Source organism: Phoca vitulina, unplaced genomic scaffold, assembly GCF_004348235.1.
Source record: "Phoca vitulina isolate PV1807 unplaced genomic scaffold, GSC_HSeal_1.0 scaffold40, whole genome shotgun sequence".
Taxonomy (NCBI): domain Eukaryota; kingdom Metazoa; phylum Chordata; class Mammalia; order Carnivora; family Phocidae; genus Phoca; species Phoca vitulina.
The window spans coordinates 14,053,001-14,080,055 of record NW_022589743.1 but is presented as its reverse complement, the minus strand read 5'-3'; the positions used below and the strand labels follow the sequence as shown (position 1 = coordinate 14,080,055).

Genomic DNA, 27,055 nt, shown 5'->3' with positions numbered 1-27,055 from the left:
GCTTATTTTTGTAAATTTTCACATGCTTCTAGGTGTCGAGTTTTCATTATTTTTCATAAGGTATAACTACCAGTTTCATCCTTTTCAAATGACATAAATGTGGTTTTTATCACATTCAAAGAAGAGCTGTTTGATTTTTCAGCTGTGTGAATTCAGAGATTTTGATTAACTTCTCCAGAAGGGTTTATTATAATTTTTTTTTTTTTTTTGCTGTAAAGTTCTAATGTTAAGTAAATCCTGTACACACACACACACACACACACACACACACACACACACACACACACACACACACAGTCTGTTCAGCCAAGACACCAGCAACCTTCCAAAAGTAGGCCAACTGACATTTGCTTATAGTCATCACCAGTATTTTGCAGAGGAAACAGGCTTATTGACATTTTAAATGGCCAAATTATGAGATTTAGGGCCTCCCTAATGTTTTCTGCTCTAATTACTTCTCAGTTTGCCTTGTGTATTATTATTTTTTTTTTAATGACACCTCTTTATCATTGCGGCTTTTACTACTTGGAATCATTTAGGTTTTTACAAAATTTTGCTAAGCCTGTGATTTAGGTAAATTATGACTGGAGACATATATTCTGTTCCTCTTAAATTTCTTTAATGTTTTTGGTTGGAGAAACAGTGTTTCCAGGAGAGAATACCTGTTTTAGAAGTGCTACTTTTTTAGTTTTTTAGTTTTGTGATCTCATGGTGTTGAATTTGAGACATTGATCTAAGAGTATTCTCGGTTTATACCCATTTGAACCCTGCAATTAAGGGCTTTTCCTATGAGGGCTGTAGTGAGAGGGAAGTGTACTGAACAGAAAAGAAAGGAAGTAAATTTATAAATGAAGTGAATAATAATGCTTGATATTTTTCAGATGAAATTCTAGGTTGATTATATACATTATCATCACTTTACTGCTAGTCTGCAAAGGTGAGTACCATTACCTGGTTTGATAGGTAAGGAGACTTAAAGCTCAAAGAGGGTGATTGGCTGGCATAAAGACATATAGCTGATGGGTGGTAGAACTGGAATTTGAACTTTAAAGCTTGGCCTCTTAATCATTAGGCCTCACTGTCTCCATGATTACAGAGAAACATATTTACCAGATCTAGATGTTTCTAGGCTTCGTCTCTTACGGAAGAAATCAAACTGTTGTGTATTCATTGAAATATGTAAAAAGTAGCTCTGTTTCTCTGTATTTTCTTCCATTTTGAAAGTCTAAAGTATCTTCAGTTGTCTTAGTGTCTTCATTGTATTTGCAGTCCTTGGTTATTTAGTCTAAGGGTGAAGAGCAATTAAAATAGTCAGTATGGGGACCAATATATAGAAAAGCCATTATCCAATATAACTACATTTAAAATTTTAAGCTGTCAGGATAGAGTATGTCACAAAAACAGCTGTAGTCTATTCAAGTTACATTCACCTTAAATTAAATCAACTGTTGAAAAGAAATGTTGGTTCCCTTTTACAGGATTTGGTATAAACTCCTGAAAGTACATCAAAAGGGTTAGTGACGGATATCTTGAATCAGATAAAAACAAAGGTGTAACACGAAGCAACTAAATTACATGTGAGCATAATGATTCTGACCCAAATAAACAGACCTGTAATGGAGATGCTGATGATTATCAGTACAGCTTAAATGCTTTTTACTGTAGAATTGTAAAGAAGTGGGTGTCTTAGTGAATTGGACAAGTTGTGGTCTTAGAAATCTATGTTCATTTATCATAACACATTCCTAGGTGTGAAAATGAAAACTCATAATTTTCTAAGTATCGTTATTGTAAAGTAAGCCTTTAAAAATTCGTCTTTTAAAGATTTTATTTAAAGATTTTATTTATTTGAGAGAGAGCATGCGAGAGAGAGCATGAGCAGGGGGAGGGGCAGAGGGAGAGGGAGAAGCAGATTCCCCCCTGAGCAGGGAGCCTGATGCGGGGCTCCATCCCAGGACCCTGGGATCATGACCTGAGCCGAAGGCAGACGCTTAACCGACTGAGCCACCCAGGCGCCCCAGAAAATTAATCTTTTTTGAGAAATAATTTACATATAATGAAACTCATGAATTTTAGGTATATAATTTGAGTTTTGTCAGATGGATGCAGTTATGTAACTACCACCACAATCAAAATACAGAGTGTTTCTATCCCTGTAAAAAGTCCCCTTTTCTGATTCACACCCACTAAAATGGCTGTGTACGAAGAGAGATAATAACAAATGTTGATAAGGATGTGGACTAACTGGAACTCTTATATGTTATTTATGAGAATGTTAAGATAGTGCAACCACTGGAAAACAGCTTGGCAATTCCTTAAAATATTAAATATGGAGTTACCATTGACCCAGCAATTCTACTCCTAGGCATGTAACCAATAAAAATGAAAACATATGTCTACACAGAAATTTGTATGTGAATATTTATAGCAGTGCTATTCATAATAGCCAGAAAGTGGAAACAACCCAAATATCTACCAACTGATAAAGAAAATGTGGTATAACCATACAATGGAATATTATTTGGCCCTGAATAAATGAAGTTGTGATAAATGCTACAAGAGGAACCTTGGAAACATCTCGCTAAATAAAAGAAAGCAGCTGCAAAAGGCTGTAAGTTGTTGATTCCATTCATATGAACTATCCAGAATAGGCAAATCCATAGATACAGAAAGCACATTATTGGTTGCCTAGAATTGAGAGATTATGAAAATTTGGGGAATGACTGCTTATGTACACAGAATTTCTTTTTTGGGGTGATGAAAATGTTCTATAATTAATTGTGGTGATGGTTGCACAACTCTGTAAATATACTAGAAACCATTGAATTGTATACATTAAATTGGTGAAGCTTATTTATGTGAATTATATTTTAATGAAGTTGTTTAAAACAAAAGTCATCCTGTGCCCCTTACCTCCCCACACCTGGAGCACCAGCAACGACTAACATAATTTATGTCATTGTTGTTTCTGCCTTTCTAGAATTTGAAAAAACAGAATATGTAACATTTATATGTGCTTGGCTTCTTTCACTTCACATAATACTTTGGAGAAGCATCTATGTTGTTGTGTATTTCAGTTGTTCATTCCCTTTAAAAAAATATGTATATATTTTTAAAAAACACAGAGAGAGAGGGAACACAAGCAGGGGGAGTGGGAGAGGGAGAAACAGGCTTCCCGTGAGCAGGGAGCCCGATGCGGGGCTCGATCCCAGTACCCTGGGATCATGACCTGAGCTGAAGGCAGATGCTTAACCAACTGAGCCATACAGATGCCCCTGTTCATTCCCTTTAAAAACAAAACAAAACAAAACAAAAACCTGAGTGGTATTCCATTGTCCAGATATACTATAGTTTTTCCTTCACCAGTGAATGGACATTTGGATTGTTTTCAGTTTTCCCTCATGCGTAAAGCTTCTCTGAGTAGTTGCTTGGAGATACATGTTTTAATTTCTCTTGGGTGAGTATTTAGGAGTGAGATTACTAGGTCATACAGTAAGTGTTTACCTTTGTAAGAAATTGCTCAGCTGTTTTTCAAAGTGGCTGTGCTGTTTTGCATTCCCACCAACAATGTTCCAATTACCCTAATGACTATTGATATTGATCTTTCTTGTGCACATTTGCCATTTTGTTGTTTTTTATAACTATTGAAATTTATTGCCATGTTTTATTTTTATTTTTTATTTTTTATTTTTTTTTAAAGATTTTATTTATTTGACAGAGAGAGCACAAGCAGACGGAGAGAGAGGGAGAAGCAGGTTCCCTGCTGAGCAAGGAGCCTGATGTGGGACTCGATCCCAGGACCCTGGGATCATGACCTGGGCCGAAGGCAGCCGCTTAACCGACTGAGCCACCCAGGCGTCCCATATTGCCATGTTTTAATAGAATTTTATTGTTTAGTTATTATTTAGTTGTAAGAGTACTGTATATAGTCTAGATTACAAGTCCTTTTTTATCTTTTTTTAAAGATTTTTTAAGATTTTATTTATTTGAGAGAGAGAGAGAATGAGAGAAAGAGCATAAGAGGGGGGAGGGTCAGAGGGAGAAGCAGACTCCCCGCCGAGCAGGGAGCCCAACGTGGGACTCGATCCTGAGACCCCAGGATCATGACCTGAGCCGAAGGCAGTCACTTAACCAACTGAGCCACACAGGCACCCCTACAAGTCCTTTTTTAGATACATGTAAAATATGTACAAAAATTTTGTCCCTTTATGTGACTTGCCTTAATGGGATTTTTAAAAATAGGCTACTTTTTGGAGCATATTTAGGTTCACAGCAAAATTGAGCAGAAGGTACAGAGATTTCTCTTATACCCCACACATGTATATCGTCCTCCATTAGCAACATCCTCCTACAGAGTGTACATTCAGGCTTTTCAAGAGCAAACATTTTTAATATTCAAAAGTGTCTATATTTTAATTTTTAAATTCATTTTTAATTTCCAATTTACTGAGTTTTTAAAAATAGTTTGTGATTGTTGTGTTTCCTCTTCCTTTCAGTTCAACACATTTTCTAGGTTGCCCTGTGATTTTTGTCATTGACCTATGAATTATTTAAAAGGATGTTGTTTCATTTTAAAATTTGAGAGATTTTCCTAATGTCTTTCTGTTACTAATTTCTAATTTAATCCCATTGTCATGAGAAGACATAGTTTATATGATTCCAAATCTGTTAGTGTTTTGAGAGTTGTGTTATGGCCCAGAGTATGGCCTTTGTTTCATTCATCTCTATCCTTAGAGTTGTCTTTCTGCTTATTCTGTCAGTTATGGAGAAAGGGTTGTTGAAATCTTTCATAATAATTGGGTATTCTTCTAATTTTATCAGTTTTTGCTTTGTATATTTTGCCATTCTGTTATTGAGAGCAAAAAATTTAGGATGGTAGGGGGCACCTGGGTGGCTCAGTCGTTAAGCATCTGCCTTCGGCTCAGGTCATGATCCCAGGGTCCTGGGATCGAGCCCTGCATCGGGCTCCCTGCTCTGCGGGAAGCCTGCTTCTCCCTCTCCCACTACCCCTGCTTGTGTTCCTGCTTTCGCTGTCTCTCTCTCTGTCAAATTAAAAAAAAAAAAAATTAGGATGGTAAAGTCCTCTTCATGAATTGATCAGTTTGTTGTTACTGAACTTCCTGGTTATGTTCCTTGCCCTGAAACCTATTTTTTCTGTTATTATTTTAGACACTTTTGCTTTCTTTAGACTTGTGTTGGCATGATACATTTTTTTGTGATCTTTTTACTTTGAATCTTTGGTTTTCTTTTTATGTAAAATGCATTTATGTGGGCAGCATATAATTGGGTCTTACTTTTTTATCCAATACTTCATTGCCTTTTAATTATGTCTTTAAACCATTTACATTTAATGTGTGTGTTAATGGGAATTGATTTTTCTGTCATTTCACTGTTTTCTCTTTTTCCTATGTGCTCATTGTTACCTTTTCCTACTTCTCTGTCTTCTTTTGGACTATTTTTTTTAAAAAGATTTTATTTATTTATTTGACAGAGAGATAGCACAAGTAGGCAGAGCGGCAGGCAGAGGGAGAGGTAGAAGCAGACCCCCCGCTGAGCAGGGATCCTGATGCAGGACTCGATCCCAGGACCCTGGGATCATGACCCGAGCCGAAGGCAGACTCTTAACCTACTGAGCCACCCAGGTGCCCTCTTTTGGACTATTTTTATAACTCCACTTTATCTCCTTCCTTTATTGTGTCTATTAATTATGTTTCTTTGTTTTGTTTTTATTGGTTCTTTAGGATTTATAGTATGTATCTTTAATTCATCGCAGCCTACCTTCAAGTAATATACCATTTCACATGTATAAAAATCTTAACAACAAAAAACTTTATTTAAAAATGGTCACATGACTTGAATAGACACTTCTCCAAAGAAGGTATAAAAATGGCCCCATACTGCAAGCTGGTGCAGCCACTCTGGAAAACAGTATGGAGGTTCCTAAAAAAGTTGAAAATACAGCTACCGTACAACCCAGCAATTGCACTACTGGGTATTTACCCCAAAGATACAAATGTAGGGATCCGAAGGGGTATGTGCACCCCAGTGTTTATAGCAGCAGTGTCCACAATAGCCAAACTATGGAAAGAGCCAAGATGTCCATCCAAGAGATGAATGGATAAAGAAGATGTGGTGTGTGTGTGTGTGTGTGTGTGTGTGTATAAAATGGAATATTATGCAGCCATCAAAAAACCCCTGAAATCTTGCCATTTGCAACGACATGGATGGAACTGGAGGGTATTATGCTAAGTGAAATAAGTCAATCAGAGAAAGACATGTATCAAATGATCTCAGTGATATGAGGAATTCTTAATCTCAGGAAACAAACTGAGGGTTGCTGGAGTGGTGGGGGGTGGGAGGGATGGGGTGCCTGGGTGGTAGACATTGGGGAGGGTATGTGCTCTGGTGAGCGCTCTGAGCTGTGTAAGACTGATGAATCACAGACCTGTACCTCTGAAACAAATAATACGTTATATGTTAATAAAAAGAAAAAAAAAGAAGATAGTAGGAAGGGAAAAATGAAGGGGGGGAAATCAGAGGGGGAGATGAACCATGAGAGACTATGGACTCTGAGAAACAAACTGAGGGTTCTAGAGGGGAGGGGGGGATGAGCTAGCCTGGTGATGGGTATTAAAGAGGGCACGTATTGAATGGAGCACTGGGTGTTATACGCAAACAATGAATCATGGAACACTACATCAAAAAAAAAAAAAAAAAGGCCCCATAAGCACGTGAAAAGATGCTTAACCTCATCATTAGGGAAATGCAAATCAAAACCATGATGAGGGACGCCTGGGTGACTCAGTCAATTAAGCATCTGCCTGTGGCTAAGGTCATGATCTCAGGGTCCTGGGATTGAGCCTCACATTGGGCTCCCTGCCCAGCAGGAAGTCTGCTTCTCCCTCTCCCTCCTCCCCCCTGCTCATGCTCTCTCGCCATCTCTCTCTCTCTCAAATAAATAAATAAATTCTTAAAAAAGAAAGAAACACATGATGAGATACCACTTCATACCCATTAGGATGGCTATTATTAAAAAACAAAATAAAACATAGCAAGTGTTGGTGAGGATATGGAAAAATTGGAACCCATGTGTTTAAGCATAGCCACTAAATAGTGTAGCCACTGTGGAAAGTGGTATGGTGGTTTCTCAAAAACAGTGGATTTATGAAAAATTGTAGTTATTTATTTAAATATTAAAAAATAGAATATATATATATATTTAAAATTTATTTATTTTAGAGAGAGAGAGTGTGCATGAGTAGGGGAAGGGACAGAGGGAGAGAATCTTCAAGCAGACTCCCTGCTCAGCCTGGCACTTGACACAGGGCTCAGTCCCACAACCTATGCGATCACAACCTGAGCCAAAACCAAGAGATGGACGCTCAACTGACTGAGCCACCCAGGTGCCCCAAATATGTATGTGTATATATATATATATTAAATTTTTATTTTATTTTATTTTTTCTTAAGTAGGCTCCACACCCAACATGGGGCTTGAACTCGTGACCCCAAGTTCAAGAGTCGCATTCTCTACTGACTGAGCCAGCCAGGTGCCTCTAGACTGACTGACTGACTTACTTTTCTCTTTCTTTCTTTTTCTTTCTTTCTTTCTTTTTCCTTTCTTCTTTCCTTCCTTCCTTCCTTCCTTCCTTCCTTTCTCTCTCTCTCTCTCTCTCTCTCTGTCTTCCTAGATTTTATTTTTTAAAAGCAGTTTAGGATTTACAGAAAGATTGAATGGAAAGTATGGAGAGTTCCCATATATTTCCTTAATATATGTGGATTGTTCCACATCCTTGTCAGCATTTGATGTTGTCAGTGTTTTGGATTTTGGCCATTCTAGAATCTAGCTGTGTAATGGTATCTCATTTTAATTTGTTTTTCCCTAATAACATGATGTGGAGGAGCATCTTTTCATATGCTTATTTGCCATCTGTATTCTTCTTTAGTAAGATATCTGTCAGGTCTTTAGCCCAAGTTGTTTATTTTCTTATTGTTGAGTTCTTTTTTTTTTTTTTAAAGATTATTTATTTATTTATTTGACAGAGAGAGACACAGCGAGAGAGGGAACACAAGCAGGGGGAGTGGGAGAGGGAAAAGCAGGCTTCCCGCCGAGCAGGGAGCCTGATGTGGGGCTCGATCCCAGGACCCTGGGATCATGACCTGAGCCGAAGGCAGACGCTTAACCGACTGAGCCACCCAGGCGCCCCTTATTGTTGAGTTCTAAGAGTTCTTTGTATATTTTAGATAACAGCCCTTTATCATATATATAAATCGTATGTGATATATATATCATATATATTTTTTCAAATATGTTTTCCTAGCCAATGACTTGTCTTATTCTCTCCACAGCATCTTTCCCAGAGCATATTCGAATATGTTTTCTTTCTCTTCTCTATTTTAGCCCACTCATGCTATTTCACAACTCACTGAGGCTCTGTTCATTTTTTTTCAGTCTTTTCTCTCCTTTTTTGTTTCTAGTAGTTTCTACTGCTGTCTCTTCATGTTTCCTCATCTTTTGCCCTAAAGTATCTAATATATTATTAACTTATCCAGTGTATTTTTCACCTCAGATGCTGCATTTTTCATTTTTGTGTTTATCTGTATAGAGAGATCTCACATGTGTTTCTAACATGCTCACACTTTCCTCTGCTTTCTTGAAGAGAGTATGTTTCTCATAGCAGTTTAAATGTCAGTTTATTCTGTTGATTGTTTTATCAACCTATGGGTCGTATTTTTTTTTTTTTTTTTGCTTATTTGCATGTCTTGAAATATTTGTTTGGATGCCACACATTATGAATTTTATATTTCTCAGGGCTGGTATTTTGTATTCCTTTAAGTATTTTGGGACCTTGGTCTGGGATACTTGACTTAAATTACTTGACTTTTTGTTTGGTATGTTTGGCCTCTACTGTAAGGCAGGGGTGTGTAAACCTTTCCGTGAAGGGCTAGATAGGAAATATTGTAGCCTTGTGGGCCATATAGTACCTGTCATGACGATTCATCTCTGCCATCATAGTGCAAAAGCAGCTATTGGGAGTACCTAAATAAATGCGTAGTATGTTGGGGCATTCATAGGAGTCCCTTGTCTCAAGGATGACTGTCCTGTGCTGTCTGTTGTTCAGTGTCTGACAGTAAAAGGGGAAGGAAAGTTTAAGCCTCCTTTACCTATTCATGAGATCAAAAGAAATAAAGGAATCCCTTGGTATTTTTATCATTTTCTTTTGCTACTACATCTAGCACCAGAGAGAAGAAAGCACAATTAAGACTACAGTACCTCTAAAAATTTCTGTATAATACCTGCAACTTTTAAAGGATCTGAAATTCAAGGTCTCTAAAGATACATTAAATTTTAAACTATCCTACAAATAAAATCCAAATCCAATTTATTTCTTTGCTTCACTCACAAAAATTCCTTGTCAGCATTTGATGTTGTCAGTGTTTTGGATTTTGGCCATTCTAGAATGGCCAAATGGAAAATGTCTTTTCATACATTTTATCTGTTTCTAAGTTTTCCAGCAGGAGGGTAAATTTACTCCCTGTTACTTCATTATGGCTAGATGTGGAAGTTTAGCATTTTGCTTCTTTAATTCTTTACTTCTTTTTTTTCTTTTTTCCTTCTTCCTTCCTTCCTTCCTCCCTTCCTTCCTTAATTTTTTTTAGAGAGGGAAGGGGGAGGGGCACAGGAGAGAGAGAGAGAGAGAATCTTAAGCAGGCTTCATGCCCAGTGTGGAGCCTGGCATGCGTCTCGATCTCAGGACCCTGAGATCATGACCTGAGCCCAAATCAAGAGTCTGATGCCACCCAGGTGCCTCTTTAAAAAATTTTTTAAAAAATTTATTTACTTATTTATTTTTATTTTTAAATATTTTTAGAGAGGGGGGCAGAGGGAAAAATTCTAAGTTTTGGATAATTTTTCTTTAAGATTGTTTAGAACAGTATCTAGTATGTAGCAAAAGCTCCATATGAATTTTTGTGAGTGAAGCAAAGAAATAAATTGGATTTGGATTTTATTTGTAGGATAGTTTAAAATTTAATGTATCTTTAGAGACCTTGAATTTCAGAACCTTTAAAAGTTGCAGGTATTATACAGGAATTTTTAGAGGTACTGTAGTCTTAATTGTGCTTTCTTCTCTCTGGTGCTAGATGTAGTAGCAAAAGAAAATGATAAAAATACCAAGGGATTCCTTTATTTCTTTTGATCTCATGAATAGGTAAAGGAGGCTTAAACTTTCCTTCCCCTTTTACTGTCACCAAGGGACTACTGTGATTCTTGGCTTTCAGAGAATGGCATCTTTTTTTTTTTCCTTTGCTTGTGATGCTTTTAGTCTTAAAAACAAAAGGATTGAGGCTCAGTTGTTATCATTTGAAATATCTTCTTGGCACCTTCTGTTTAACCTACGTTTCACTGAAAATTTCCCTCTTGTTGCTGTAACCGTGCCTTGCAGTTTTTATGTATATATGGGTTTACTTTGGGAATATTTTAGAATTTCCATTATTTTCACTTGTGTAACATGGAAAGAATCTAATTTGAAGTCAAGTGAATTTATATAGCTTTATATTTAACAGCAGCAACCTGTCAATGAACTAATCAAAACTCTACTTTTAAAATATGAAAAACAAAAATACAACTTTGGGTGTATATGTCTGCCAGAGTGAGGAACACAAAATTTAGGAGAATGGCTACCTGGTAGTGGGTGAGTGAACAGGGTTTAGGATGTATGAATCGATATAAGTAAATGGAAATTATTGGTAATGTTTTACTTCTCATCTTGGGTGGTGGGTTCATAGGTGTTTAGTATGTTATTAAAACATAAAGGAGAGATTCAAGCATTAACAAAGAGAAATAAACCAGGGATTATTATTATTATTATTATTTTTTAAGATTTTATTTATTTATTTGACAGAGATAGTGAAAGAGGGAACACAAGCAGGGGGAGTGGGAGAGGGAGAAACAGGCTTCCGGCCGAGCAGGGAGCCCGATGCAGGGCTCAATCCCAGGACCCTGGGATCATGACCTGAGCCGAAGGCAGACGCTTGACCGACTGAGCCACCCAGGCGCCCCATGTCTTTCTATTTCTTTGTGTTCTCTTCAATTTCTTTCATCAGTGTTTTATAGTTTTCAGAGTACAGGTCTTTCACCTCTTTGGCTAGGTTTATTCCTAGGTATCTTATGGTTTTTGGTGCAATTGTAAATGGGATTGATTGCTTAATTTCTCTTTCTGCTGCTTCATTATTGGTATATAGAAATGCAACAAATTTCTGTATGTTGGTTGTGTATCTAGGTTAGGGTCCTTTGTATCTTTCTTAGAATTTTGGCTCAATGTGGCATTTTTTGAGATACACTTCTAAGTTAATTATATGATGTCTATAGATATTTTGTTAGGCATACATGGAAATAGTCTAAATATTGGCCCTTTAAGATAATTTTACCACCATGTTTAAATTTTTATTTTATTTTATTTTCTTAAGATTTTATTTATTTGACAGAGAGAGACACAGTGAGAGAGGGAACACAAGCAGGGGGAGTAGGAGAGGGAGAAGCAGGCTTCCCGCTGAGCAGGGAGCCCGATGTGGGGCTTGATCCCAGAACTCTGGGATCATGACCTGAGCCGAAGGCAGACGCTTAACGACTGAGCCACCCAGGCGCCCCTAAATTTTTTTTTTTTTAATTTTGGAATTTTAAGTCATCTCTCCCAAAGAATTTTCCTTCTTCATGTTTTTCTTCTTGAATTTATTCTATCTTATACTTATTTGGAACATATTTCCTCATATTGTCTCTGTCTTATTCTCACCTTTTTTCTTAGTCTTTAAAAATGTTGTTATAAAAATGCATTATATATAGTTATACATGTATATTTTTTGCACATGTATTCCTTAATTCCATTTCTTTCTTCATTAGGGAATATATTGACAGTTGGTGTAGGTGTTTCCAGGCTTTTTCCTAGGTGCGAATTTCTTTCTATTTTACTACAGATTCATCAAGCTTACTGGATCACAGGATTGTTGCCCTTATATAATTCTGGAAAATTGTCTTCTTATCTCTTTGAATATTGTATTTTTAATTCTTTCTGTCCTCCTTCTGTCATTGCCTTTACCATGTTCCATATAGAAATTTCTGTCAAGAATTCAACACCAGGTGAATAACCTAGCTAGAAAATAGGCTAACCTTCACAAAAGGAAAAGAAACCCACACCAGCTACTTTTTGTTTTTGTTTTTGCCTTAAATAAAAACTGAAAATTAAGGATGAGCAGCGTATGAGGACAACCAGTGTTTAAAAAACAAATAGACTGTTAGGAGAGTCTTGCATTACATGTGAAATATTATATTATTTGAAGCTAGATTTGTATTTCCCTGATGATGAGTGAAATAACTTAGACACATTCCAACCAAGGAAGGAAAAGGGAACAGACAACAACAAAAACCAAACAAGTGGAGTTCATCAGACAATAGAAGGGATAAAATAGAATATTAAACAAGACTTAGTTAATCCAAAAGAAGACAAGACCTAATTATATGCTGTCTATAAAAAATGTTAAATATAAAGATACCAAAATATTTAATCAGTTGTAGAAACTAATCATAAGAAAGTTTAAATTCTTTATTAATATTGGGTAAAGACTTTAGAGTAAGTATTCCCAGGGATGAAGAGGGACATTTCATAATGAAAAAAAAATCAGTTCTTTGGAGGACAGGACAATCCTAAATGGGTATTCATTTAACAACAGAGGTTCCTTTTTATTGAAATTTCAGTGTTTTTTTTAAAAATAAATCACCCATATACCTAGTTTTAAATGTCAGATAACCAGGGCTTGACAAAAATTAGTCATCCTCTACTTCATAGGCAGAGTGAAGACCCAAAGGAGGGAAGATTGTATATCTGGGTAACTTCAGGGAGGCTGCCAGTGAGGCTGAGGCAGAATGGGTGAGGGGTATTAAGAGATAGACGAGAGCGAAATAAATGAGGTACCAAAGGATGTAGGGCTTATAAACCATTGTAAGTATTTTTGGCTTTTACTTTCTATGTCTGAGATAGGAAGCCACTAGAGGATTTTGACAATTAGATCAGACTTGTATTTTTACAGACTCATGCTGTCTGCTGTGTGAATAGAGGGTAGGGTATAGGGCTTTATGTTCTTCAGTTTTGGAAAATTCTTATATTATTATTTATAATTTCTTTCTGTTTTCCCTATTCTTTCTTTTTGGAACTCTTACAAGTTAGGTATTGGACATCTATAACTTTCTCATTTAATTTTTTAAAAAAATTTCCACTTATTCTATATTTTGGGAAGGATTTGTTAAATTTATCTTCCCGTTCTGTTGAATTTAACTTAAATAATCTTAAAATTGTAAACATTATTTGACTTTGATATGGGATTGTACATGATCACATTAATATTTGTGGTTCAGTAATTCAAATGAAAGAGAGATTAGTTATCCCTTGTGCTTATTCTTTTTTTTTTTTTTTTAAAGATTTTATTTATTTATTTGACAGAGAGAGACACAGCGAGAGAGGGAACACAGGCAGGGGGAGTGGGAGAGGGAGAAGCAGGCTTACCGCTGAGCAGGGAGCCCGATGCGGGGCTCGATCCCAGGACCCTGGGACCATGACCTGAGCCAAAGCCAGATGCTTAACGACTGAGCCACGCAGGCGCCCCACCCTTGTGCTTATTCTGAGGTTATTTTGCTTTTTAGGCAACCTTTCTCTAAAAAGGTCAAGGTAAAATTTGTTAAATCCTTATTTGTAGTATTAGCAGTTGCTTCTAAAGTGGAAGTAATTAACATTTTGAATGAAGTGGATTACTTTTTATTCTAATGTATATATATTCCAACTTCTTATTTTGAAAAACATCAAGCCCCCGGAAAGGTAGAAAGAGTAGGATGATAAACTCCTGACTAATTATTAATATTTTGGTCACATTTTAGATAAACAGGAGGAAAAAGCCCACTTCTCTCTAGTGGGCTTTTTCTAATGAACCACTCTAATCTAGTGGGCTTTTTCTAATCAACCACTCTAATAAACCACTCTCAATGTTATGCACACAGTTTATTTCCTTTGCCACTGAACAAATTTCTCATTTGCTTCAATTTTTTAATGGCAGGTATAATTTACAATAGAGAAATGCAGAGATTTTTGTGTTACAGTTTGTTTTGACAGATGCATACACAGATGACAGTAGCCCATACTTCTATAAAGATAGAGGTCATATCCATCACCTCAGACAGTTCTCACACACCCTTCACAGTCACCCTCATCTCCTCCAGAGGCATCTATTCTGATTTCTCTCACTTTGGAGGAAGTAGCTTTCCCTGTTCTTGATGATGTTGCATGTATCAGTATATCTTTCCTTTTTATTATTGTAATATTCCATTGTATGGATATACTAAACTATCCATTTTTCTGTTGATGGAATTTGGGTTGAATATAGTTTTGAGCTGTTATGAATAAAGCTGTTGTGAACATTCTTACACATGTCTTTTTGTGTCATGGAGTTTGAGTCCCCATTTGAGTGTGCTGAGACAAATCAATAGAACATGTATAATATGAGGCTCTGTTAAGTGTTTCGAAGAAAAGTAAATCAGGATAAGGAACTAGAACCTGACTGGCAATGATCTTTCTGATTGGAAAATATTTTAGCATGACCTAAAAAAAAAGCATGCTAGTAAACTATGCACATAAATAGGGCATAACGGGTATTTCTAAGTAGAGAGCAGAAAATGCAGCATTTCTGAGGCAGAAGTGTGCTTGGCATTTTCCTGCATGGGTGAACAAGACAGAGTTAGGTCAAAGAGATATTGGCCCCATGGTAGAAGAGTAAAAGGGAAGTCAAGGATCTGAACAGGTTTGTTTTTGTTTTTTTCACCAGAAAGGTAGCTGAATGGATTCACCATCCTAGAGTTGCCAGCAACAGTAATAATTGCATCAAGTTTACTGAGTTGTTACATGTTGCAGCACCTTGCCTAGTCCATTGCATTTATTATCTTTTTAAATCCTCACAACAATCCTATGTGAGGTATTGTTATTTATCCTCACTTTACAGATGAGAGAATTAAAGCACTAAGGGATTAAATACATTAGCCTTTGTCAATAATTTTGTTTATTTTTCAGCAGAGAAGTTGATCCTAATATTCTGACAGTAGCTTTTTTCAGCGGCCAATTCAGGAAAGAATTGGGACTGTTTTTCAGGTTCACATGTGGCATTTAGTACCACAACAACTTGAACAAGTTATTTAACCTCTCTTCATATCAATTAACTCCGATGTCAGGTGGATGGTTTGTACTTTGTGCTTGTTAAGGTCTCATGAGTCTAGACTGTGAAAGAGCCCCAACGACCAGATCATCAAAGTGAAATAATGTGATACCACTAAATGTTAAGGGGTACTTCACATATCGAACATTTTAACTTATGGGGGAAGGTAATAAGGCTAGCAATAATGAAAAATGTCTTTAATATATTAAACTTTTTGAAACTGTGGAGGCTAAAATGTATACACACATTTTGGATATTTGAGGCAATTGGCAAAAATGTCTTTGGTGGTCATATTTAGAGAAAACTGTTCAAGAAAATGTGATTTCTGTCTTGTTTCCCCTTCTTGTGGTTGGTTGATGGACTTCCAACCTCCATCTAGTTTCCTGAATCTGTTTCCTTCCTCATCTCCCCTTTATTTCATCTCTGTCTTTTCTGTCTTAAAAAATTCCTTGCATTTTTCTCTGTTTAGGTAAGAGATAAAAATGAGGATTACCTAGTTTATAATGGGGATTTTTTTTTGTAGCATAAAGGAGAGAATTTTGTAAGAGAATAGAACCTTTTAGTGGGAAAAGATCCCAACAGAATCTAAAATTACATACGATAAAATTTGATTATCAGTGACAATGGAATCATACTTTCTAGCTAAAATTTAGATCTGCAAAATGTGACTACAACTTGAAGCTCACATTGAGAGAATTTATAAGGAAAACTGGACATGGATAAACTGGTTGAATTAAATCTTTTCTAAAAGAAAATTATTTCAGCAAAATAAAAAATGGAATGGAAGGCTTGTAAATGGTTTAATTAACTGATAAGATGAATTCAATTGTTCAGTGGGATCTTTCTGCAAAATACTTTCTCAGTTAACTTTTATTAGTATTAGCGTACTTCTATATAAAATCTTTATATTTAAGACATCATTCTCCATATCAAGAGTAGAGTTGGAATATTTCATTATCAGTTGGATTTGTATTTGCCTCTGGATCTTCTTTTGTATCCTCACAGAAGTGATTTCTATTTGATGTCTTGAAATCTTTAAGGCTGATTTATGAGCTTACACTCTTTGGTTCAAATGAGTTTATAATGGTATGTATGATGAGGGATATTATTTAACATTTTCTGACATGCAAACTATCTTGAATTTTGTTGAGGGAAAGAGTTGTTACTTGGTGGGCAGGCCCATTTTCATTACTTTAATTGTGCGATTTATTAGGATTTTAAGCTTTTTATAAATATTTTAGTGTTAGAGGACAGAATTAAAAGGATTTAGAATAAAAGGAGTTTAACAAAAGGACTTTGCAACAGGATTGCAATAGTTTTTATATTTGATGGATTTGGCTAGCCGCTTTTCATTTCAATCTTCATGCTACATTCTGTTAAATGCTGTAGAACAGGTGTGTGTAACGTCATTCTCTCTATTGTACATGCAAATAAACACAATTTTATATATAAAAAGTTAATCCTCTACAATTTGGAGGATTACATTATGGGAGGGTGATGACTCCATTAGGCATCATGGAGAGTACATGCTCCTATTTATACTGCATGAAAAATCAGGTTAATAGCTACAGTGTTCATGAGATTGTAGAATTTTTATACTAACACTTTAAAAATTGTATTTATTCAAACCATCCACAATGACATTATTTAAAGCAGAGTTAAGGTTTTGTTACCTAGTTTTCCAACTCTGAAATTAGATTTTTTTTTATTATGTTAATCACCATACATTACATCATTACTTTTTGATGTAGTGTTCCATGACTCATTGTTTGCGTGTAACACCCAGTGCTCTATGCAGTACGTGCCCTCTTTAATACCCATCACCAGGCTAACCCATCCTCCCACTCCCCTTCCCTCTAGAACTGAAGTGCATGCCTCAAATACATTTGGAGGTTCCGTTATTATTTGTTTGCTTATTGTTGACTTTGGTCTTTTCTGCTTGCCTGGTTTTGGTAGTAGTTGTGTTGGAAGTTATGCTGTTTGCAAGTTATGATTTTATTTTGTGTTTAAAATTTTTGCTTGGCTCTCTTTGAATATCCGTGAAGAATGTAAGTCTTCAGTAAGTGTCAGATGGCTGACCTTCTAGTGCAAAGTCAGGAGTACTGATTGTAACCCATTAGGTAGCTGAAACCAATGGGAGTTCTTCCGTTCAGGTTTGAGAAACGCAAAACAATCAAACCATTCTCACCAGTATTATTTGCATTTTCAAAGACATGATGTTTCATTCATCAAAATATCAAATTGTTATGTATAATACAGGTACAAATTGTAAAGACGTTCTAGACACCAGGAAGCAGAAATAAAGTGGTTATTGTTGAAGGTGAAAGTGAAATATGTAGGAGTGAAGAATTTGGCTTGCATAGATGAAGTTCAGCTCTAACTAATTTGGAACATAACTATTGTGGGCTTTGGACCAGTTAATTGTTAACTTGTGCTTCATTCAAGTTGTATTGTTGATTGTGAAATTTGATTTATTTGTTGAGCAAGGGTAACAGCACAAATCTATAGTAAATTAATAATTTGTAAAGACTTACGCATTGATTGTTATAAGCTCCTAAAAAATTAAATAGTGAGAACTTTATTCATAAACACTAATTGTGTTTTTAGTTTTGATCTTTATCATATTCACATGTTAATATAGTCTGTCAAGGGATGATAGAATTTGTCTTAACCTATTTTGTATAATTATATTAACAATTTAAAAATGTCATATTAGGTACATCATGTCACAATCTAAACATGTAACCATTAATCTGTCTCCTCTGGATCAGTCCCCATTATTTTTGGAGCGTTCTGTTAACATGGATTCTTAACATTACAGCTGTTTTTATCATCCAGTGAAAACATGAGACATTGTTAATAGAGTGCTGAAGTCCCCTGGCTACCTCTTCCAAATATTATCTTCATCCTAACCCCCTAAGAGGTATATCCCTATTTTGAAATTGGTGTTTTTGTGGTTAGTATGTAATGTAACTAAATATCTGTGTGTGTATGTATGTAACTACACATCCATGTGCATGCTTGCACTGGTGTACCTACACATGTGCTCAACTTATTTCTACCTTTTTCAAAATTTTTAATTGTGGTAAAAAAATCACATGAAATTTACCATCTTTAGAGCACAGTTCAGTAGTGTGAAGTAGGTACACAGATCTCTAGAACTTCTTCAACTTGTGAAACTGAATCTCTGTATCCATTGTGTAACAGCTCTCCATCTCTCCCTCCACCCCCAGCCCCCAGCCCCCAGCCCCTGGTAACCGCATTTGACTTTCTGTTTCTATGAGTTTGACTACTTTAGATGCCTTGTGTAAGTAGAGTAATGGAGTTGTCTTTTTGTGACCGGCATATTTCACTTAGCATAATGTCCTCAAGATTTATCCATATGTAGCATGTAACAGGATTTCATTCTTTTTAAAAGCTGGATAATATTCCACTGTGTGTATATAGCACATTTTCATTATCCATTCAATCCATTGATGGACCTTTGGGTTGCTTTCACCTTTTGGTTATTGTGAATAATGCTGCAATAAACATGAGTATTTAAGAGCTTGGTACATCTTTTTTTAAATTAATATTTTAAGAGCAGTTTTAGTTGTATAACAAAATTGAATGGAAAGCGCAGAGGATTCCTGTATACACCCTGCCTTACCCCCCATCTCTCCCACTATCCACATCCTTCCATGTTGACACCTAAATTGATACATCATTACCACCCAAAGTCTACAGATTACATTACAATTCCCTATTGGTGTTGTATATTCTATGGGTTTTGACGAATGAGTAATGCCATGTACCCATCATTGTAATATCATACAGAATAGTGTCACTGCCTTAAACAGCATTTGTGCTCTATGAATTAATCTCTCCTCCCTCTAAACTTCTGATAACAACTGATCTTTTTATTGTCTCCATAGTTTTGCCTTTTCCAGAATGTCATATGATGGTCACACAGTAGGTAGCTTTTTCAGGTTGACTTCTTTCACTGAGCGGTGCATTTAAGTTTCCCCTATGTTTTTTTCATGGATCGATAGCTCATTTCATTTTAGTCCTTAATAATATTCCATTGTCTGGATATATCAGTTTATTTATCCATTCACCTACTGAAGGATATCCTGATTGCTTCCGAATTTTGGCAACTAGAACAAAGCTGCTATAAACATCTGTGTGCAAGTTTTTGTGTGGACAAAAGCTTTCAACTCCTTTGGGTAAATACCAAGGAGTGTGACTGCTGGATTGCATGGTAAGAGTATCTTTAGTTTTGTAAGAAACTGGCCAAACTGTCTTCCAATGTGGCTGTACCATTTTGCATTCCTACTAGCAATGAATAATCTCCAAATCTCTGCTGACATTTGTTATTGTCATTGTTATGGATCTTGGCCATTATAATAGGTGTGTAGTGATTTCTTGTTGTTTTAATTTAAATTTCCCTGATGATATATGATGTGGAGCATCTTTTCATATGCCTGTTTGCCATCTGTATATCGTCTTTGGTTAGGTATCCGTTCAGATCTTTTTTCCACTTTTTAATTCAGGTTCTTCGCTTTCTTATTGTTCAGTCTGAATTCTTTGTATGTTTTAGATAACTGTCCTTTATCAGATGTGTCTTTTGCAAATACTTCTCCTAGACTGTGGCTTGTCTTTTCATTCTTTTGACATATGCAACTTTTTAAAGAGCAAAACCCAGATTATTTAATATTTATAGAAAAACACTTATAAACCAATCCTAGCAAGTTTTCTGAAATACTACATATTTACAGGAAGTTGCAAAAATACTAGAGAGGGGTACTGCATACCCTTTACCTAGTTTTTCCCAATGGTTTCCTCATATGTAAGTATAGAATAATATATAAACCAAGAAATCAACGGTGGAATGTGTGCACATAGTTCTGTGACATTTTATCACATGTGTAAGTCACCTTAACCACCACCACAAGTAAGATTCAAATCTAGACCATCACTACAATGATTTCCTTCATGCTGTCTTCTTCCACCCTCCCTAACTTTTGAGAACTATCAATCTGCTGTAATAATTTTGTCATTTCAAGATTGTTACATAACTGGAATTATGTAGTATGTGAAGTTTTGAGATTGGCTTTTTCACTTAGCACAATGTTACCGAATTATATCCAAGTTGTTTAGCATATGAACGGTTCCATTTTTGTATTGATTAGTATTACATGGTATAGAGATACTTATCTGTTGTATGACATCTGGGATGGTTTCCCTTTTTGACTATTTCAAATAAAACTATAAAAATTTGTGTACAGGTTTGTGTGGATATAAGTTTTTAGTTCTGTGGGATAAATGCCCAGTACTGTGATTGCTGGGATGAGTGGTCAGTATATGTTTAGTTGTTGTTGCTGTTTTTTTTTTTTTTTAAGATTATTTATTTGAGCGAGAGAAAGAATGAGCAGGAAGGAGGGGCAAAGGGAACGGGAGAAGCTGACTCCCTGCTGAGCAGGGAGCCCAATGTAGGGCTTGATCCGGGACCCTGGGATCATGACCTGAGCCAAAGGCAGACTCTTCACCAACTGAGCCACCCAGGTGCCCCTGCTGCTGTTTTTAAAGAAAACATCAAACTTTTTTCTAGAGGGGTTATACTATTTTACATTTCCAGGAATGTATGAAAGATTTAGTTTCTTTGCATCTTTGCCAACACTTGTTATTATCATGATTTTCTCTTTTAGTTATTCTAATTGGTATATAATTACATCTCATTTTGGTCTTAATTTCCATTTTCTTGATGGCTGGTAATATTGACAATCTTTTCATCTGTCTTATTTGCCATCCATATCTTCTTTTCAGTGTAGTATCTCTTTATGTCTTTTGACGAGTTTCTAATTGGATTGTATGTTTTTTCAGTGTTGTGTTTGAGTTTATATTTTCTGGGTATGAGTTTTTTGTTAGACATGGGTTTTGTAAGTGTTTTTTTCCCCAATGTGTAGCTTTTTATTTTATTATTAATTTTTTGATTATTTTTAAAAATTTTAATTAAATCCGGTTTATTGATTTTTTTTTTTTGGCCCTATGCATCATACTTTTTTTTTTTTTTAAGATTTTATTTATTTATTTGACACAGAGAGAGAGATAGCATAAGCTGGGGGAGTGGCAGGCAGGCAGAGGGAGAAGGAGAAGCAGGCTCTCTGCTGAGCAAGGAGCCCGATGCGGGGCTCAATCCCAGGACCCTGGGATCATGACCTGAGCCACTGACTGAGCCACCCAGGTGCCCCTGCATCATACTTTTTGATGTTGTGTGTGTCTGAGACCTCTTCACCAAACCCTAAGTCCTGCAGGTTTTCTTCTAAAAGTTACATAGCTTTACATATAAATCTATGATCTATTTTGAGTTAATTTTGGATAAGGTGTAGGGTTTAGGTCCAGTTTAATTTTTTCCTATGGATGTCCAGTTGCTCCAGAACTACTTGTTGAAAAGACTATTCTTCCTCCATTTAATTGCTATTACACCTTTATAAAAATTAGTTGGCCATATTTGTGTGGATCTTTTTGTGGGTACTCTTCTGTTTCCTTGATCTGTGTATCATATCAATTATGTATCTCCATTTATTTGGATTCTCTTTCATTTCTTTTATCAGCATTTTGCAGTTTTCAGTATATGTCCTATACATGTTTTGTTAGATTTATTTAATTTTCTTTTGAACAATTATAAATGTTATTTTACTTTTTAAAAAAAGTTTTAAATTCCAGTTGGTGTAATAACAGTGTAATATTAATTTCAGGTATACAAATTGTTATTGTACCTTTAATCTCATTTTTCATACATTCATTGCTAGTATATAGAAATACATTTGATTTTTGGGGCACCTGGGTGGCTCAGTCAGTTAAGTGTCTGCCTTCAGCTCAGGTTATGATCTCAGTGTCCTGGGATCAGGCCCTGTGTCATTGGGCTCCCTGCTCAGCAGGGAGTCTGCTTCTCCCTCTCCCTCTGCCTCTCCCCACCCCCTGCTCGTGTTCTCTCTCTCTCAAATAAATAAAATCTTAAAAACAAAAAAAGAAACACAGTTGATTTTTGTATGTTGCTCTTGTCTCCTGTGACCTTGCTGGACTAACTCACTTATTAGCTTTAGGGTTTTTGTTTGTTTGTTTTGGTTTTGGTTTTGGTTTAGGTTGTTGATTCTATTTATCAGTCATATTATCAGTACCTAGGGATTTTATTTCTTCCTTTCTTATCTGTATACCTTTTTTGTTTCTTTCTTGTCTTATTGCTTAGGCTAGAACTTCCGGTAGTATGTTAAATAGCAGTGATGAGTGTGGATATTCTTACCTTGTTCTTGACCCCAGGGGGAAAGCATTCTGTCTATATGATGTTAGTTGTATGTTTACATAATAGTGATATTATGTAATACCTAGAGCAGCCATTGGAATTCCTGATTCTGTAAATAGCCTGTTTTTTTCTCCATGGAGACTTGTAGAAACTTCTTGTTACCACTATCCTGAAACGATGCACATTGGGGTTGGTTTGTTGAATCTATTGTTCTAGACCTTCAAAGGGCTTATAAAGTTATATTCTTTGTTCTGGGAAAAATTTTTGGAATATTTCATAGATGATTTCTTCCTCTCTATTTTCTCTTTTTTTTCCCCCCTTTTCTCCTATCTATAAATTGGACTTTTGAGGAACACCTGTAACATATTGTGTGTGTGTGTGTGTAGATTAATGCTGTTTTCCTCTAGTTTTTGTGTTTTTACTCTTTGAGAAATTTTCTCAATTTTACCTTTGACCCTTGTGTTGAGTTTATTAAATAATCTACTTTGTTTTTTTAATTTCTAGGAGCTCCCTTTTATTCTCCAAGAGTCCATTTTTCATTGCATTCTCGTATTGTTCCATGCCTAAAATATCTTTTCTTGTATCTTACAAATTATTAGTGGTGTGTGTGTGTGTGTGTGTGTGTGTGTGTGTATGTGTATAATGTTTTTCTTCCTGTATAGAGTTAGCCACTTGCAGATGATTGTTTTCCTTGTCTGCACATATTTGTAAGTGGCAAACTAAAAACCTGATCAAAAGTTCTGTGTTTTGTTTGTCAATTTTTAATTTATTGTTTGGTGCTTTGGTTGTGCTCTTTGTTGGAGCCTTCTGATTGACAGTGTCTTTTGGTCTTTCTTCATGGACTGACTTGTTAAATTCTCCGGAGAAAGCTCACAAGCTCCTTTACAATCTCCTAACTGTATCAGGATAAATCTCAGGTGTACTTAATGTAATCAGTTGTCAAGTCATTTGAGTCTCAGATGTTATTTTTTTTTCCCCAGCACTAGCTTGAACTTTTACTTAGGGCTGCTAAGTTAGTCATTACTCATCTGTTTCCAAAATTTGTTGCCCACAAATTTTATTATATAGTTTTCAACCCTGTTTGATTTAATGTACTTTAACTGGAATTTTCAGAAGGGATAAAATGAAATGTGTGTCTTCAGTCTACTAGCTTGTCTCAGAGATGAAACCACTTGTCTCTTCTGGCATTTGTCTCCTTATTTAAAAACAAAGCAGAATTTTGGGGGAAATTAATAATATTCCTGTGGTTTGAAAACTAAAAAGTACAAAGTATATGGACAATGAAAACTTTTTTTCCACATTTTTGTTCCCTGTCTTTTGCTTTTCCCATTTTCCCTCCCATAGGTGACCATTAGTTAGGATTTTTTACGTATCCTTAGAGAGTGTGTGTAGGTATGTATATATGCAAATAAGTCTGTCTTTCTCTATGTTTTACAAAAGATGGGAATAGTATTCTGTATTTTTCTATTTTTGTATATATATTTTTCCACTTTATATTTTGGATTTCATTTCATATTTTCATAGAGTATACATTTATTTTTTTATAGCTGTAGGAAATACTTCATTATATATTTGGACCTTATTAGTCTTCTGCTGTTACAAACAATGCTATAGTGAATAATTTTGTATTCAAGTTATTTTTCTCATGGCCGAGTATATGTGTAGGGTGAAATCTTAGCAGTGATATTTCTCTGTTTAAGGCTATTTGCATTTAGAATTTTGATTGATATGGCCAGAGAATTTTACAGAACGTTTGGATTTTTTTGAGGTCTTATGTAAAGGTCAGTGTATATCAATATAATTAAAAGTTTTTTAACGGAGAATTTCTAACTTATTAGAAGTAGTAAAAACAATATAACAATCTCTAAGAACCTATTACCCATCATTTTATGGCTAATCTTATTTCATTAGCATCTATTCTCCTTCATCCAGAATATTATGAACTATTCCCTCCCAGATATCATACCAGCCTATTGGTTAATATTTTATTATTTATTTCCAAAAGATAATCTTAAAATTATAACCATAGTACCATTTTCACTTCTAAAAAGTTAGCAAATTTCAGTATAGTTTTTCAATATAGTTCTAAGTAGAATTTCTAGTTTTAAGTGGAATTTCTCTTACGTGTGAGGTTGAGCATCTTTTTATGTGGTTCTGAGCCTTTTTGTATTTCCTGACTTTATTCTTCTGCTTGTTGCTACTATATTGGTTTTATATCCAGTAATATTGTTGAGTTCATTTATTGTCATTATCCTGTCTAGGACTTGAGTATAGGGTTGAATAAGAACAGTTAATTGGGTATCCTTGTGTTATTACTGATTTTCATGGGAATGCTCTAAAGCATTACCTACAATTTTGTTATAGAATCTTTTGTAAATAATCATTGGGAAAAGAAAACTTATTCTTGTTGTTTTCTTTTGTTCTTATCATGACTAGGTATAGAATCAAATGCTTTTTGGCATTTGTTGAAGTGCTAATATAATGAATTACATTAGTAGGTTTTGTAATGTGAAATTATTACTTGGGTAAATCCAACTTTGTTATGAGATGTTTTTTTCTAATATATTGCTATTCAGTTTACTATTTTTATTTTTATTTATTTATTTATTTTTATTTTTATTTTTTAAAGATTTTATTTATTTATTTGAGAGAGAGAATGAGATAGAGAGAGAGCATGAGAGGGGGGAGGGTCAGAGGGAGAAGTAGACTCCCTGCTGAGCAGGGAGCCCGATGCGGGACTCGATCCTGGCACTCCAGGATCATGACCTGAGCCGAAGGCAGTTGCTTAACCAACTGAGCCACCCAGGCGCCCAGTTTACTATTTTTAAAAGGATTTTTGCCTTTATGTATATTGATAATGGCCTATAATTTTATAATTTTTCTGTCCTTACTTCCCTTTATTTACTTTTGACATGAAAATTATACTAGTCTTAGGTAATTAGTTAGTGGAGTTGGGGGTGGTTTCTGATCTCATGGAGAATGTGTATAAGATTGAAGTTGGTGCCAACTTTTTAAAAAGATATTTTAAATGCTGGTTCAATTTTAAAAATAGTTATAGGTTTATTTAAAGCTGTTCTGTTTTTGTTCATTCAAGTGTATTATGTCAGTTTGTAATGAATGTTTTGCTATCTCTTTAGCTGCAAATATTTTGAGAGCATGAAAATAATGGAAAATATAAAAGAATCCTTCTCAAAGTTTTATTTTATGTTCCTTCTCAGGTACTCAAAAGTGTGACAACTTTGCTGAAAAAAGGCCTCTCCTTGGTGTTTGTAAGAGCACTGGATCTTCTGGGTAAGGAAATTAAACAATTCTTTGAACCACTATTAAAAATTTGTATTGTTATTTCAGAGAGTGAATTTTGGTATCTTAAAATCTTTGTTACCATAAGACAATGCTTTTACAAGAGAGAAGAGAAAGGAATTAAAAACATATTTAGGGTTTCCTGTGGCTCTGGCCTTGTTATTTCTCTGTTTACTGTTTTCTCATATGCAGGGTGATAGCAAGAGGCAAAAGAAAACAAGCAATAGATCAGAATTCAGTCTTGAAATAAAAGATTAGCATCATTAAGAAAAATGTTTTTTAGTTTATGTGTTTTTTATCTTAGTAACTTTTAAGGAGACCGAACTAAAATCTGGGGAGCCTTGAAACTGTTCTGAATGTTGAATGTGGCACCCTACCCACACACAGATCCTTTTGGAAAGGATGACAGCCTTTATTGAGTATTTGAGTAAATTCTCTGTTGAATCATTGACTAACCACTGAGCTGCATAGACATGGGGCAACCCTAGGAAACCAGGCTTTAAAATAACAAGAAATAAAGTAAAACTGAGCAGAGATATTAGTAGCTGCACATTGTAGAGGAAGACAGATTTACAGAGTTGTTACACCATATTATATTTATATAATTTTAATGTCGAGTTTTCAACATAAAGTTAGGACACATTCCAAGAAACAAGAAAGTGTGGCACGTTGAGGAAAAAAGGGAGGCAGGAGAAACTGTTCTGTTAGTCTCTCGATGTTAAATTTTACAGATAAGGATTTAAAATATGTTCTAAGAAGTAAATGAGTTGTGTTTCTAAAATTAAAGAAAGTTTGGTAACAGTGACTCAACAAATAGAGCCCCTCCCTAATGGAAATTCTGGAGTTGAAAAGATGCAAAAAGTGAAATGATAATATCACTAGAGGGACTCAATACCATAGTCAAGCCAGCATGAGAATTAGAGAACTGATGTGTTGACAGGTGCTGAGCAAGAGTGGGAGCCACAAAGAGGGTAAGCTGCTATGGTAAAGGGAAACTTTGTTGACTTCAGTTTTCCTGATGTTTAGTCATTTGTAGTTCAGGTGCATATAGACCTGTGGAAACCCCACGAGAAGATGTGTTCGTGGAAGGCATTCACCTACCTGCTTAGTTGGGTTTGCAATTTTTGAAAGATTTTCCACTCCTTATCAACCCTGCTAACGTTAGTATGATTAAGAAGGTGGTTTTTGTTCTTACAAGATTCATTTATTTAGGTATCACTTTAT

At 35.4% G+C, this 27,055-nt stretch overlaps 1 protein-coding gene across 6 annotated transcripts in view; it reads left to right on the top strand.

The window, feature by feature from the left end:
* The window catches only part of BCAS3 (BCAS3 microtubule associated cell migration factor), a 618,903-nt gene that overhangs the window by 59,174 nt on the left and 532,674 nt on the right, over positions 1-27,055 (top strand). For all 6 annotated transcript variants that reach the window (XM_032428491.1, XM_032428494.1, XM_032428495.1 and 3 more), the window contains exon 7: positions 25,750-25,822. In XM_032428491.1, coding sequence (XP_032284382.1) covers positions 25,750-25,822 — 73 coding nt within the window. The remainder of the gene's footprint in view (positions 1-25,749; positions 25,823-27,055) is intronic.